The sequence below is a fragment of the Cuculus canorus genome, chromosome 2 (assembly GCF_017976375.1).
Source record: "Cuculus canorus isolate bCucCan1 chromosome 2, bCucCan1.pri, whole genome shotgun sequence".
NCBI lineage: Eukaryota > Metazoa > Chordata > Aves > Cuculiformes > Cuculidae > Cuculus > Cuculus canorus.
Genome location: NC_071402.1, coordinates 143,162,674 through 143,178,200, shown reverse-complemented (window position 1 = coordinate 143,178,200; position 15,527 = coordinate 143,162,674). Strand labels below are relative to the sequence as shown.

General features: G+C 44.4%; 1 protein-coding gene across 11 annotated transcripts in view; it reads left to right on the top strand.

The window, feature by feature from the left end:
• The first annotated feature begins 7,028 nt into the window (after window positions 1-7,028).
• The window catches only part of ABI1 (abl interactor 1), a 78,950-nt gene continuing 70,451 nt past the window's right edge, over window positions 7,029-15,527 (top strand). For 9 of the 11 annotated variants that reach the window (XM_009569309.2, XM_009569305.2, XM_009569301.2 and 6 more), the window contains exon 1: window positions 7,039-7,292. In XM_009569309.2, the coding sequence (XP_009567604.1) occupies window positions 7,176-7,292 (117 nt within the window). In that variant the 5' untranslated portion in view covers window positions 7,039-7,175. Of the gene's footprint in view, window positions 7,293-15,527 lie in introns of all 11 variants that reach the window. The other 2 variants (XM_009569297.2, XM_009569304.2) reach the window with 2 other exon arrangements.

Below are 15,527 nucleotides of genomic sequence, written 5' to 3'. Positions count from 1 at the left end.
CAGAATCACAAGGTTGGAAAGGACCCATTGGATCATCGAGTCCAACCATTCCTAACACTCCCTAAACCATGTCCCTAAGCACTTCATCCACCCGTTCCTTAAACACCTCCAGGGAAGGTGACTCGACCACCTCCCTGGGCAGCCTGTTCCAGTACCCAATGACTCTTACTGTGAAGAATTTTTTTCTGATATCCAACCTGAACCTCCCCTGACGGAGCTTCAGGCCATTCCCTCTTGTCCTGTCCTCTGTCACTTGGGAGAAGAGGCCAGCTCCCTCCTCTCCACAACCTCCTTTCAGGTAGTTGTAGAGAGTAATAAGGTCTCTCCTCAGCCTCCTCTTCTCCAGGCTAAACAACTCCAGCTCTCTCAGCCGCTCCTTGTAAGACTTGTTCTCCAGCCCCCTCACCAGCTTTATTGCTCTTCTCTGGACACGCTCCAGAGTCTCAACATCCTTCTTGTGGTGAGGGGTCCAGAACTGAACACAGTATTCAAGGTGCGGTCTCACCAGTGCTGAGTACAGAGGGAGAATCACCTCCCTGGACCTGCTGGTGACCCCATTTCTGATACAAGCCAAGATGCCGTTGGCCTTCTTTGCCACCTGGGCACACTGCTGGCTCATATTCAGTCGGCTGTCAACCAGCACCCCCAGGTCCTTCTCTTCCGTGCAGCTCTCCAGCCATTCTTTCCCCAGTCTGTAGCGCTGCATAGGGTTGTTGTGCCCCAAGTGCAGGACCCGGCATTTGGCCTTGTTAAACCTCATCCCATTGGTCTCGGCCCAGCAGTCCAGCCTGTTCAGATCCCTTTGCAGAGCCTCCCTACCCTCCAGCAGATCGACACTTCCTCCCAGCTTAGTGTCATCTGCAAACTTGCTGAGGGTGCACTCAATGCCTTCATCCAGGTTGTGTTAGTCTCATAACTTTCATCAAGCTGTGCAAAACAGAACAGAAATCATGCTAATGGTGTTTTCAAAGTTCAAAATGTTTCTTAAGAACATGAGTAGCGTTTTTTTCCTGCTAGGGACACTCACATCAGGCATCTATCTTTCAGTGCCTGCTTTCAAGTCAGGGACACAGGAGACTTGCCTTTGGATCTGCTATATTCTGTTTCACTGCTAATTGTCCAAATATTACTATCTCCCGGGCAAGGTGTCTCTCCTGTTTTTGACCAGAAGCTCTATGCAGAGTGAGAAACCTTTCCTCAGGAAAGTTTTATTTCATATATACATAAGTATATATGTTTTCCATTCTAAAGGATTGGCATCCTCCAACAGCTATTTCATCAGGAAAATTCCAATCTGCCCTCTAATGAGTGGGCCAAGCCTGCATGGGTCTATTGAGAAAGCTGACTTTCACTCAGTGCCTAACCCTTGCAATGGGATTCGTTCTTTTCGTATTTAAACTACCCCCCAAAAGCCATTAAATAAAAGAAAGCCAAAAAACATTCGCTAATAAAAAGGATTACTGCCAGAATTCCACCTCCTGCTTTAAGTGGTTGCTTTAAAGACAGCCTTTCCTGAATTTTTTTTTCATAACAAAATAGTTTAGCCTCATTTGTTACTGGTGTAAGAAGCAGGCTATTTTTAATTTGTCACACAGTAGCCATGTTACCTGGTTTAGATCTAAGAAGAAAGAAATAGTCTTTCTTGACATTCTGTATATGTATGGCTGCATCACCAGGATGTGGATACTCCACTTTCTCCATGCTTTCAGGCAGTGAATGTTTCCTCTGCCTTGCCAGTGTTCTGAGGGATTAAGAAGATGAACTGCCTCATGGCAGGCAGCTGGAAGTAATGGCAGAAGGGACCTAGTTCAAGAGCTGGAAACAAAAGATAGGGAATAGTTTGGTGCAGTGAAAATGGAAAGGCAAAGTCAGGAGGCAACCTGTTGGCCAGAGGCTAAGCTGAGAAAGACGAAAGAATGAGGACCAAAATTAAAGAAGCCAAAGGAACAGGGGATCCAGTGAAACATGGGAGGGGAACAACCAAGATGACAGATTGAGAAAAAGGTAGTGAGGTTGAGAGAAAGGGAAGGACTGTTGACACCAGCGCACTGCTGAAAAGAAAAGATAAGCACACAGGAGCGATGAAGAGGAGAGAGGTTGAGACAGAAGGCAAATGCTGCAAGTGAAAATACATGAGAGGAGAAAGGTCATGTCAAAATACAGTAGAACTGTTTATTTTTGTACCGCTCTTATCTTGTGCATTCTTGAAGCTGCAATTTTGAATCTTATTATTTTTGTGCTCTTCAGCAGCAGCTCAGGCTGCCTAGCAATGCCTGACTGGTGTGTGCTGGCTCTGTCTCACAGAGCTCACTGACTGCCTAGCAACTGGCAGGGGGGCGTGATGAGGTCCCTGACCCAGGCTGGGGATGTAGCTCTACCCAAAACACCTCTGCTCCTGTGGAGAGGTGGGAGGGAGCATCTCTAGTTCTTATAGCTGTAGTGAAAACCTTAACAATATTAATTGGAAAAAAGGGCCTGCAGAGGTGCCCATGAGAGCACAAAGAGCTTGACTAATTATCTCTGAGAAGTGGGAACAGTGCCATTCCTCTCTGCAATACTCAGACATCCTGTGATGATTATTCTGTTTCTTAAGTAAGGGCTAGATCTCCTTGAGCTAGAGCTAAAGCACAGGAAGGCAAACCAACAAAGTTACGTAGCTTCTTCGGTGGCTACTTCTGATTTGGCATAGGAAGTACCAAAAAGGTGATTTTTACTCCCAGAAAAACTCAAAACTAAATTATAGTGTTAAGTATTCGTGCAGGCTTGTCTCAGCACAGACACACTTCTGTAAATATATTACTGTAATCAACTCAAACTTTCTTACAAGTACACGAGACTTGGCATTTGGCGGTAGAGATGATGTGTCTGATTTGAACCACCTTATGTCCTCTGTGCTTCTAGCTGCACCCTCAGATTTCTCATCCTTCTTTCCAGTGCAGTGTCTAAAGGGATTGTGTGGCTAAACAACTGAGTCAGGAACTGATCCTAGTGAGAAATTGTCCAATAAAAATTAAAGGGTTATTTTGCAATCAACACTAACAAAGCAAGTAACATTCCCAAGGTAAAAACAAAGACACTTGTCAACCCATGACTTAGAAAAGGGAATAGGCAGTTACAGAGCCACACAAATTATAGTGCAGGAGAAGCTACTTTCATGCTGCTATTTTGATGCCATTCTAAACTGGTTTAGAATTTAGTCACATTTTTATCTTCCAGTCAAAAACAGGCTGTGTGCCAGAAAGACAGTATTGCCCCTGGAGATCATCTTGTCCCACTGAGGAGAAGAAAGTCTCAGGTGTACCAACAGGTATACTAGCACATTTTACTCTGGAAACGATCTCATTCAGGTGACCATTTGGGTGGAGCTTGAAGACCATCATTACATTTTTTCCTTTACCAGTCCAGCTGCCCCAGCCAGGAAGATTTTCATTCCCAGCTCTTGTGAGCACTTGAAATATTTTGAGTAAGTTACTTAATGTTTCCTTCTAATCAGTAGTGGGAAAGTATTATAATTAAAAAAGAAGACCCCAATGAATGCAGTTTAGATGCACAGTAGTGTCTTTAGCAAAGGTGAGCTCAATTCCCAGGTTTATTTGCTGTGAGTCAGTGCTGGCTCCACTAGATTTGGCTAACACTTGCATAGCTACCTGAATGTCTCTCTGCTTTCAGGTGCTTTCGAATCACTCAGTGTATAGACCATGCACACTCATGGAGTCAGCTTGGGTCTATTGTGTCTGAGTCAATAAACCCTCCAACAAGCTCAGACATGAGGAACACACTGCAAAGACACTCAAATGACCCTGCAGAGAGTCATTCTAAAAGCAGAGGGGCTAGCATCGAGTAGGAAACAATAAGCCCTGGTGACCTAATTACTTGAGCAAGTCTGTAACACAATTCCCAGTGCATCTTGCATTGCGTGGCTCTTGCAGAAGTACTGCCATGGTTGTATGATGCTAAGTTAAAAAGTCCTGCTGCAGTTCACCTAGCTCAGCGTAGAGCCAGTTTGGGTGTTTCGTTATCTACCAAAGGTCAATCTACCAGGCACCAAGATAATGTCCGGCTCTGCTGAGAAGGCTGAAGTTCTGGAATCCTCAACATAAGAAGGATATGGAGCTGTTGGAACGGGTCCAGAGGAGAGCTACAAGGATGATCAGACAGCTGGAGCACCTCCCATATGAGGACAGGCTGAGAGAATTGGGGTTGTTCAGCTTGGAGAAGAGAAGGCTCAGAGGAGATCTTATAGCAACCTTCCAATATCTGAGGGGGCTACACAAAAGCTGGGGAGGAACTGTTTACAAAGGCTTGTAGTCATAAGATTAGGGGCAATGGGTATAAACTGGAGAGGGGCAGATTTAGACTAGACATGAGAAAGAATTTCTTCACGATGAGGGTGGTGAGACACTGGCACAGGCTGCCCAGGGAAGTTGTGGCTGCCCCATCCCTGGAGGTGTTCAAGGCTAGGTTGGATGGGGCCCTGGGCAGCCTGTTCTGGTGGGAGGTGTCCCTGCCCATGGCAGGGGTGGTTGGAACTGGATGATCTTTAAGGTCCCTTCCAACCCAAACTACTCTATGATTCTGTGATTCTAAGAGAAGTCCCGATGCGGCTGTCACAAGGTGGCGCTCTTTGACGCGGACGGCCAAGGTATATTTGAATTGCGAGTGCGTTTAGAGTTGGTGGGTTTTTTGTTTGTGTAAAGGCCTTTTGGGTCGAGATCTGTTGGAGGGATGAAGGGGCTGTAAGCCCTCCTGGAGCCTCTGCTCTACCGCTTGACGCGGGTGTGTTTCCTGGGAGGCAGCACTGCCCTGCTAGCTGCTGTCTGTCCTTCATCTGTTTGTAGGACTGGGTTGCCCGCTGAAGTGAAGCACAAAACATTTAGCTGAACATACACCAATGATTTTTTTCATACTGAAAAAAAAGTTGACATGCAAGGCCCCACAGATCTGCCATCTCTTGGTATGGGGACAGCAATTACATTTTAAGAAGAGTCGACAATAGTTGTGCTACATTTGAGGATGTTAACAGCTTCTATGAAGTCAGTCTGTGATCTGTAGGCAATTGTAGACTCATTCAAGCCAATGGGTGTTAAGCAATTTGCAGCCAGACTGAATAGAGAAATCAAACTTGTCTTTGTATTATGAGAGCTGGAAACAAGAAGACAGTGCTCAAGATGGTTTCTGATCACACTTGCCCTGGGACCCATTAAGAGCTTGTCTATATCTCAGTAATGTTGCAGATAAAATTTAATTATTTTATATTAAAAACTTACTTAGAACCCAAAATAAAATATTTTATTAGAAATTACATGCTGTCCTAAAGAGAGTTATTGAAGCCACTTTGGAAACAATTTTGCTAAGCTGCCAAATGAATTAGCCATCAGAAGATAGCAAAGAAGATGCATTTCTACCCCTCAGCAAGAGTTATGAATGCACCAGTTTCTTCCTCTGTTATCCCAGACAGCGCTCAAATATCTCAGCTGTTCCCAGCCAGGGCATGTTTTTTTGTAACTCCATGTGTGAAGACCTTTCTAAGCCGACCAGTTCTTTCCAGGCGCCTTACCATTCATCCTCCCTTTCACAGTTCTAGACTGAGATGCTGGACTTTCCTGACCCCAGAGGGGAAGGGAGATTTATTTTTCCTCTCTCCACCTTGATTTAGAGACATCAGCAGGTGTACCAAAGGATCCTGACCAGAACAGTATTAAGTGCTGCAAATAGAAGACAGACTCCAGAGAATATGCAAAATGCTGTATTATTCTGCAGAGATGAGGCAGTCTGCTGTTACTATAGTGTGTTTGAGATTATCTTTTTCCCGGAACATGCTGACATTTCTTCACTGTGGGTTTCTCTGGTACAGCAACTAAAATGTGAGGATTGATACCAGTTCATTTGTAACTGTGTACACAGAGCACACAAAGCCAAGCTATGAATAATGGGCCTTGGAGACAGCTTCTCCTGGGCCTGTTACTCATTGCAAAGGCAGGCTTGGACATCCCAGCAAGGAAGCCACCTGCCGTTACTGGCTTTTCTTCTGGTATGATCACAGAAACAGGATTTTGCGTACAAGAAACACATGCAGGGAGGACTGTACTAAATAATCACCAGTGCCTTATCTTCCACACCTTTGCAACAAACAGAGGAGGCCCTGAATGATGGTTAACAACCAGGGTAAAAGAGCAGCAGTAATCGTGTACTTACCTCAGCCAAATATTCATATTCTTCTTATGAAACTAAAGCCAGAAAAAATTATCCCAAGTAACTAGCAAAAGGACAAGACGAAATGGCCTCCAAGTTGTGCCAGGGGAAATTTAGATTGGATATTAGGAAAGAAAAATCTTTACTTAGAGTAGTGAAGCATTGGAAGGGGCTGCCCAGGGAAAGCAGTGGAGTCCCCTTCCGTGGAGGTGCTCGAAACGTGCATAGATGTGGCACTTCAGGTAATGGTTTAGTAGGCACAGTGGCGTTGGACTTGATCTTACGTGGTCTTTTCCAACCTTAATGATTTTATGATTCTATGAAAATGTTAATCGTGAATTATTCATAGAATCATAGATTGGTTTGAGTTGAAAGGGACCTTAAAGATCATCCAGTTCCAACTCCCCGGCCATCCACAGGGATACCTCCCCATATATTAGCCCTTGGCAGGCCTTCACAAAGATTTCTGCAGTTTAGATTCACTATTTCTCCCTCCTCCTCGGGATAACCTTCTGGAAAAACGCTGATTGCCCCTAATCGCAATGCTCCTATGGTTTTAACTATTTTTTTGTCGTTTTAAACATTCCTAGCCTGCCAGGGTACGGGTAACCAGGGCAGTGCTTCCTCCCAGACCCTTTTGGCTCCTCCTCGAAAGCCGGGCCGGGGGTTTTTTTTTGTGAGGGCGAGAAAAGGACGCAATCCCCTCCGTCGCCTCCCGGCGCCGCTGCCGCTGCCGCCGCCCCTCTGCTGCGCTGCCTACAGCTCCCGGCTCGCTTTGCACCGCGGGGGTGGGGTTTTCCGCTTTTTTTTCCTTTTTTTTTTTTTTTTTTTTCTTTTCTTCCCTCCCCTCGCAGGGGGAAGGATGGGTGGGGAAAGCGAGAGCTCACGAAAGCGAGGCGAGGAGGAATCCCACAATACCAGGCGGGTGGCGAGCCCGGCGCTGTCTCTTTAATGCAAGAGGAAGCGATGCGGAGCGGTGGAAAATGGCAGAGTTGCAGATGTTGCTAGAGGAGGAAATCCCTTCTGGCAAGCGGGCTCTGCTCGAGAGCTACCAGAACCTCACTCGGGTCGCCGACTATTGCGAAAACAACTACATCCAGGTGAGGGGCGGGAGGCTGTGCTCGGCTGGGCTCCGCGGTGCGGCCGGAGCCGCCGGGGGGAGCGCGGCGCCCCGCTGACCCCGCTGCTGCGCCGGCTGCCCTCGCTCCCCGGATCTACCAGCTCCCCGGTTCTGCCCCGGCTCTTCCCGCTCCCCGCTGCTCCCCTCGCTCCCCGGATCCACCATCTCCCGCCGCCGCCGTTCCCCAGCTCCCCCGTTCCTCCGGTTCTTCCCTCACGCTCTCTCCGCCGCCAACTCCCCGTTGCTGCCCACCCGCTCCAGTTCTCCCTACCCCCTCCCTGGTTCTCCCTGTTCTTCCCCGCCGCCGACTCCCCGCTCCCCGGTTCTCCCTCCCAGTTCTTCCTAACCCCTCCCCGGTTCTCCCCTCCAGCTCCCCCGGTTCTTCCCTCCGCCCCCGCGGTTCTCCCCCGCTCCCCCCGCCCCGCAGCCCTTCCCCCGGATTCGCCTTTTCCTTTCAACTTTCCCAGCCGAACGCCCGGGCTTCCCTGCCCCCGCTCCGGCGGGGAAGGGAGGGGTGCTTATGTCAGCCCGGCTCGGAGGGTGTGTCTTCTCTTCTTTTTTTTTTTTTTTTTTCAAATTCCCTTTTTTTTTCCTATCTCTCCCCCCCCCCCGGCTTTATTTATCATGAGTCACATCCCGGAGACCTCCCGGGGCCGGCTGGGGGGTCGCGGGTTCCGCCCGTCTCCCCGCGGGCTCACGTGGGGCGCGGGGGCCGCTCCCGATCCGCAGGGCGGGGGGGGCGCTCGCGGGTGACATCACGGAGCGGGGGGAGATCCGCGGCCGCAGCGTGCGCCCCCCCCCGCCGGCCCTGCTCCGCCTCGCTCCCAGTCGGGTTGTGTGGAGCTGCGTTAAGCGTAGTGATTTCTGGAATCCTCAACATAAGAAGGATGTGGAGCTGTTGGAACGGGCCCAAAGCAGGACTACAAGGGTGATCCGAGGGCTGGAGCACCTCCCAGCCGAGGACAGGCTGAGAGAGTTGGGCTCGTTCAGCCTGGAGAAGAGAAGGCTCAGAGGGGGTTCTTATAGGGACCTTCCAGTACCCGAAGGGGGCCTACAGGAGGGCTGGGGAGGAACTGTTTACAAAGGGTTGTAGTGATAGCGGCAATAGGTATAAATGGGAGAGGGGCAGATTAAACTAGACATAAGGAGGAATTTCTTCATGGTGAGGGGTGGTGAGACACTGGCACAGGTTGCCCAAGGAAGTTGTGGCTGCCCCATCCCTGGAGGTGTTCAAGGCCAGGTTGGATGGGCTTTGGGCAGCCTGATCTAGTGGGAGGTGTCCCTGCCCATGGCAGGAGTGGTTGGAACTGGGTGATCTTTAAGGTCCCATCTAACCCAAACTATTCTGTGATTCTGTGATTTCCTGTAATTATTTCTTCAGGACTTGCAGAGCACGACTCTTCCAGTCTGCGTATGCAGTCGTGCTGAACCATCCAGAGATGCTCAGATTCTAGTTTTCTTTATTTCAGTTAAAAAACCAAAATACTGAAGGGCAAAAGCAAATAAACTCCAGTTTACTTACTAGACAGTGTGTAGAGTGAACTCGTTGAATCCATTACTAGACTACCTGTGATGACTTTTTAACACAGGTTATTAAATTCTTTGGCAGCTGTCACTGTTGGGATGCTGTTTTGATGTTCTTTGTAATGGAACGGCAAGTTTGAAAACACAGCTTTAACAATATGAAGTGAAATACACCTTTTTTAAATGAGTTACTTGGGTTAAAGCTACTCTTGCAAGCCATATTTTTAAGTTTTTTTTTTTTTTTTGTGGTATGTGAGGTAGTACGAGTTAATGTCTATTTACTCTTCCGAGTTGCTTGCTCCACCCAGAGAAAGCTGCTGATATAAATGCTTCTGAGAGGCGAGGTTCATTTGGTTTTACTCATGGGAAATATGACAAATACATGAGCATGGTAATTTCGGCACAAGTTTTGACCTGTCTCTTGCTCCTGACTTTTTTACTATGTCAGAAAGTTACAGAGCTTCTTCAGTTATATCGTTTTCCTCAGAGACCTAGTACTTGTGTTTTTCTGTCTTCAAGCAAACACCAAAAAATCCAACACTTGAGCTAGTTCCCATCCAGTCATTGGGGATGCTTTTTTTCCCTTTTTTTTGTCTTTTTTGATTTGATAGATCATTTTCACCTCAAGCATCAAGGTCAGCTGGATATGGGATTGGTATGGTCTGTTTTATCTGTGTACAGCTGTGTTTACCTCTTGTGAAAGAAAGCTAGAGTTCTAACATTTCTAATGAGAACTGGCACAGAAGCTTTGAAAAATCTATACCCAGCTTGTATTGTACATTTGCTCTGTAAAAACACCAACTATATTGATAAAATTGCAATTTTTTTTAAAATGTGTGATGGAGGTGGGTTTTTTTAATCAGCATTTCATACAAAGCCATCTGCTCTCCAGTTGGACTACTGAACAGATTATTCTTACAGTGCCTGTGGTGGGGCGGCTGCAGGATTAGGCAATATGACACAGGACACACTGAGTTATGAGATTTGGGGGATGTGTGTATTGTGGGATGGGAAAGGAGGAAACCAGAGGAAGAGGCTTAACATAATACGAAGTGTTTATAATTAATATAATTGAGCATTTTATAAAAATGTGGGCCAGAACAGAGAACCTGGCCACAAAATGTTAAAACAGCAACTTATCCCATAGCCTGTAACTGATTCAGTCTGTCTTTGAGTTTGGATAGCTTTGAATTTTGCATTTTCTCTCTTTCTATGGGGAAGGCTGTATGCTCCTGAGTAGAACCTACTGTGTGCTGTTACTCACTCTGAGTTGCGGCTTTGTGCTGGTGATAACAATTTATAGTGATTGTAGTAGCATTCAGATATTTATTCAGAATTCTTGATGTTCTCTTGATGTTCAGTCTTCTGTCTTATATTTGGTGTTCACTTAAGAAAGTGATTTCCCGCCCTGAATATTGCTGCATTCAAACTTTTATCTGTATTTTCAGATCTGAAAGTGCATGAAATTTGTTCTGTCTCTTTCCTTTAATAATAACTATAGGTATAATTGGAATAGTTCTGGTAAATTTTCAGTTAGGCTGATTTTTTAAAGAGAATTTGTCTTCAATGTCGTTAGGAATTCCTCAAAAAAAAAAAGGAGGGAGGAAGTACGTGTGGGGACACTCTCCTGGGTTGACTTTGGCTCCCTAATGGTGGATGTAGATCAATTGACAGTGAGCATCCTTTTACTGAAGCTTTTAGGAAAGATGACTGCATTTGGGCTCTCTAGTTGCAAAACGCTGTTCTTAGAAAAGTGGAAAGCAGTTTCTTGCTAAGGTATGTTGTGACTAAATTGGAATGCCAGGCAGTAACACAGTTTGCCCTCCAGACCGTGTGTATTCTGGTTATCTAGAGAGTTTATCTTATAGGAAGGGAAAAGAATTTGGGAGAAGCAGAGCAAATAAGTTTCTAAGGAAGATCTGCGATGCTACAAGGAAAGTACAGGGTGGTGGAAGTCTTGGGGGGCAAGGGGGTGGGAGAGAGAGGGAGGCAGAAAAAAGGGAAAGAAAACCAAATGTAGTAACTGAAGGAAGTTGTGATGTTATTGGTAGGGATTTTTGGCTTTGACTAGAAGGAAAAGGGCATTATCAGTATATTACTGTATTTGTGGCAGGATTTAAAATCTGTTACGCTTGTGACTGGAAGCTTCAGTGAGAAATGGGGAGAAAAATAGTTTCCTCTTTTCTTTTAGATCAAAGACTTAAACTCTGGATGGTTTTAAGGTTCAAAACCTGCTTTTGATTTTTTTAACTGGAAGCACGTTTTTGTCTCGTGATGTAAGTTTTCCTAAATATAAAGAAATTGTTTTTCTTCATGTTTTCTAAAAGTTTTTTTCTGGTACGCTTGAATGCTGGTATGATGCTGCCGTCTTATGGTGGAGACGTTTGGTTTTGAATTGGCACACCTTTGTAATAATGTACAGTGAGATTAAGCAAGGGGAGGAGTGGTGAAACTGTCTTATAATAAGAAAAAAAAAGGAAAAAATGAAACTGCTTCGTAGAGGCCATAGAGTCCAGTACCTAATGCCTTCCCTAAATTCTTTTTCTGCAAATAAAATCTGGGATAGCCTCTTCCAGTGTACATGTAACCATGAAAGGTTATCTGAATCTGTAGCATAAATTTACTGGTCCAGAATTTATCAGGTACTGCATTATCATCATTATGCTAATCAGCATGAACTTTATCAGTACTAGTACAGAAATAACATAAGGAATTAAACCACTTATAGTTCTAACTGTGATTCTTCAGCTGAGCATAATGACTCCCAGAGACATTCTGCAGTTGGGTTTCTGGCTGAATTGTATTATTTTCGGTTTTTAATGAACTTATTTACAATAACCATCTTATGAAACAGAACCACACCAGAAACCAGTGTCTCTCCTGTTACTGCACTGATGACTTCCTTTTGAACAACTTCAGTTGACTGGTGTAGCAGAGAGGCCTTTCTGTGCTATAAAACACTGCTTACAATGCTGTCCTACTGTCTAAATTGGATGTTTCCTATATTATTTCCTATGTTATATGTGTATTGGATGGTTCTTATTTATGTATAGGCAGATACGTAGTTTTCGTCAGTCTATTTTTTAGACCGCTTGGGAAGATCCATTTATAATTTTTTTGAACTCAAATATGATTTTAATGTGACTGTGAGAATGTCTAAACGAATAGCTTGGAATATGTACTACACATGTAAATTCTGATCTTAATGGTCTCTAGTGAGTAAATTTAGCAGCTTTAGAAAAATTAAGTGTAAGACCTTTTAAGGAAGTGCTGTGTGTTGCCTAAATGTGTGTGTCTATGTTGTCATGTTGTTTCCTTCTGTAGTTTCCACTGGTATGTGGAAACTGAATGGTGAGTTAACAAGCTATTTTGGGTAAAACAGAGAAGAGCAAGAACAGATTTCAGTTTGACTCCTATTACAGAAAATTAAGTATCTTGCTGGTGTGTGGAAAAATAAATGTGTGGGGTTGAGCTGAAGTGTTGCATTCAAGAAGATTCACAAATCCTTACGTTATCTTCCAGTATGCATATAGGAATCCTTTCTGTTTGTTGGGTTGCATGTTCTGTGCTTCCTATGGAGTAGATAGTCTGTATATTGGAAAGGAAAGAATTTTTTTGGTTTTTTTTTTGTTAAATATTGATAACTGACCTGACACTGTTTCATTGTCTAGTGTATGGCGAGTGGCTTAGCTCAGTTCAGTACAAAGAAATTCACTCATAATGTCTAATTCAGGAAATGACCTGCTTTAAAAGGATAAACTTCTTAAATTATCACTAATACAAATCTTTTACGTGCTGTGAGAACTTGCATGCTTTTATGTTCATAGGTTAATTAGTTTGTATTCAAAGTAAATACAATGATATTTTTTCCTCCTTTCATTGCTAAATTTGGAACATTTTTACAAACAAACAAACTGAGCTTGTTCATTCTTTGTGACATCAAAATTTAATTCAAAATTAGAGAGCTTGAGAGCAAAGAGATAAAATACAGATGTACTATCCACTATGCTTTGTAGGCTTAAATGAAATTCTTTAAGAAAAGATGCTAACTTAGACTTTTAAACATGTTTTTTTAAGGTAGTTTAAGCAAACATTTGCTATTATTCTAAAAGACACCAGCTCTTCTATGTGCATGGGTTTTTTTTTTTGATAATAATTTGGGTGCAGGTTGGTAGGTTAGGCTTGAATATCTTCTTTGCCTTTTATAGGTCTTCTGTGCCAGTGCGTTGTCTGTGTTTTGGAAAATGCAGCTATATATTTAACTCAAAAGCAGCAATAAGACAATAGTGGAACTTCACTTCGGCAACCGATCACTCTGCGTGCACAGGAAACAGATCCTAGAGGGTTGTGCATCTCTTTTGTGTGCAAAGGAGGTAGATAGTGTGAGATCGGCTTTTCCAAGTTTGGAATGTTTTTATTAATTTTAGTATGTCTGGTTAAAGAAGGCAGCAAGATGTCAGCTGCTCTTCCTGCTCCATTTTCCATTGGTATTTCAGCAATTGATTGTGTCAACACTGTGTTACCTTAATCGAGTGAAGTAAAGTGGATTGGGATTAGCTATTACAGGTGCATACTGCTGCTTCCATTAAGGAAGCACTGTCTGCTCCCTTCCATTTGTACATATGTTGGAAGGAAGAAAGTTGCAGGTTTTCTGTTGTCATTGTACGTTAAGCATGATCCATGGTGTCTCTGCTCGCTGTATCCAGCCCTGTGGAATTACTGGAAAGAAGACACCAGTAAGAGGGGCAACTGTCTAATACTTGCCTCCTGCCAAATCTCTGGGAGCTTGTTGTAAGTAAGTAGCTCTTATGGTAAAGAGAAAATAGATGGGCCTTGAGGTGGGCTCATAAAATGGATCACATGGTAGTGAAGGTAAGAGTACAGGAGCAGGCTCTGTAAAAGTAGGAAGCATTGTACCTCTGAGGTCAAAGTTTCTGTTCATATCTGATCTAAGTTTAACAGCAATTTCCCCCCCAGACTCTGAAACAAAAGAACTGATGCAACTTCCCAATATCTTTGTTTGGTGTTGAACTGCCTATTTACAGAAGCGTAAATGGAGGCATAGAATTTATAACTGACTTGTGGAAGGTCGTATAGGAACATGCTGTCAGATTTGGGAACAAAACCTGATTGTTTGGGCTTCAAGTGCAGTTCACAAGGGTTCCCCACCATCACCCTGTTTCTGAATTGCTGCTGTTACATTACAACACAGCAAAAATTCCGGATTTGCGGAAACATGGAGGTGGCGTCCACTGAGACAGTGCAGTGAATCCCTTGAAAACATGCATCTGAAACTAGCATTGAACTAATTAGCAGTGATTACCTTTTAAGAGCTTTACATGTTTCCTCCCATCAGATTCTACATTTTGGCTTTGTGGACTGGCATTATGTGATGCTCACAGTACCGTCTGCGTGTCGATGGGGTCTCTGTCTTGGCAGAGGCACTAGAAGATACTACTCTCTTTCTTGTTTGTGAAAGCAGTCTGTGTTTGACAGTTCTCGTGACTGAAGTCTTATTCGTAGAACAGCAAGGTGGCAGTTGTGTGGACGAAGTGTCAGTTCTGGTGTAGCAAGACACTTTTGAGTGATAAAAAGGTATCTTGCGCTCTCTGTGCCTGCATTCGGTCCTTGATTAGTAGCTTGGAGTAGAAAGGAGTATGGTGTGGGTTTTTTGTTGTTACCTGCTGGGAAATGACTTGTAAGCCCTCAGTTACTTAGTGTCCAGGCTTCTTCATGATTAACTGAGCGTTCTTCCTCTCTTTCGTATTTGTGTTACCCAGAGCAGTGTTCCTCTGGTGTTATTCCTTCCGCTGCCTCCCCTTACACACTGCTCTCTCTCCTTCCTCTAACCTAAGCACTGATGACAGCAGTGGGTGGGCTTGGTCACAGGGATCCTCCCTCCCCTCCACCCCTAAGTAGTGGGAAGTGGCTACTGAATTCGTAATAGTAGATACGGTACCTCGGTTTGGTTCCTCCCTTTTCCTGACCTTGCTAGTGAGGCAGCTGCTGCAGGCAGAGATTTGATGTCTCCTGTGGGTTGTAGACATAACTCTTTGCAGATAAAAACTTACACAGAGCCCTTGGGGTCAAAACCAGGGTGCCATGGAGAATAGGTCATGATGTACTTCTGAACTGAGCTCCGTGAGGAAGATGGTATCTACAGGTGTCTTTCCTCCTTCACCTCTGGCCTGTCAGCATGCTCTTCTGACTGTGCTGGAGGGGATCAGTCAATTGTTTCCTTGACTTACGGCCAGGTAGTGATATAAAAGATACAGTGCTTCTAATAGGTTCATTGAGGAATCCAAGTATTGTACAGCAAGTGAAAGCAGAACTCTAAATTCCTCTTCTTGGTGTTAGAGGGAATGTGTTTTTTTCCTTGGGTTAATTAATAAGAGTGTAGATGGCACCTTTGCTTGAGACTGCAAATAGTGTTAGTCATGACTTATGGAAGCCCTTAATGCTGTTCACAGGAGCCATGCACACTTTGCAGAGTCTAGATTTGTTACTATGATGTGGCTATTTTAGCAGAAAAGGGAGGGAGGGGGGAACTGGAGAATTTCAGCTTGGAATGAAACATTAGTGCGCCATTTTCAGATATGTAAAATTCAACAGTCTGTATTAACATGAGATGAAATTGGTAGCCAACCTGCTGGCTAAACTGACAAAACAGATTAGATTTACCCTGAAAAAG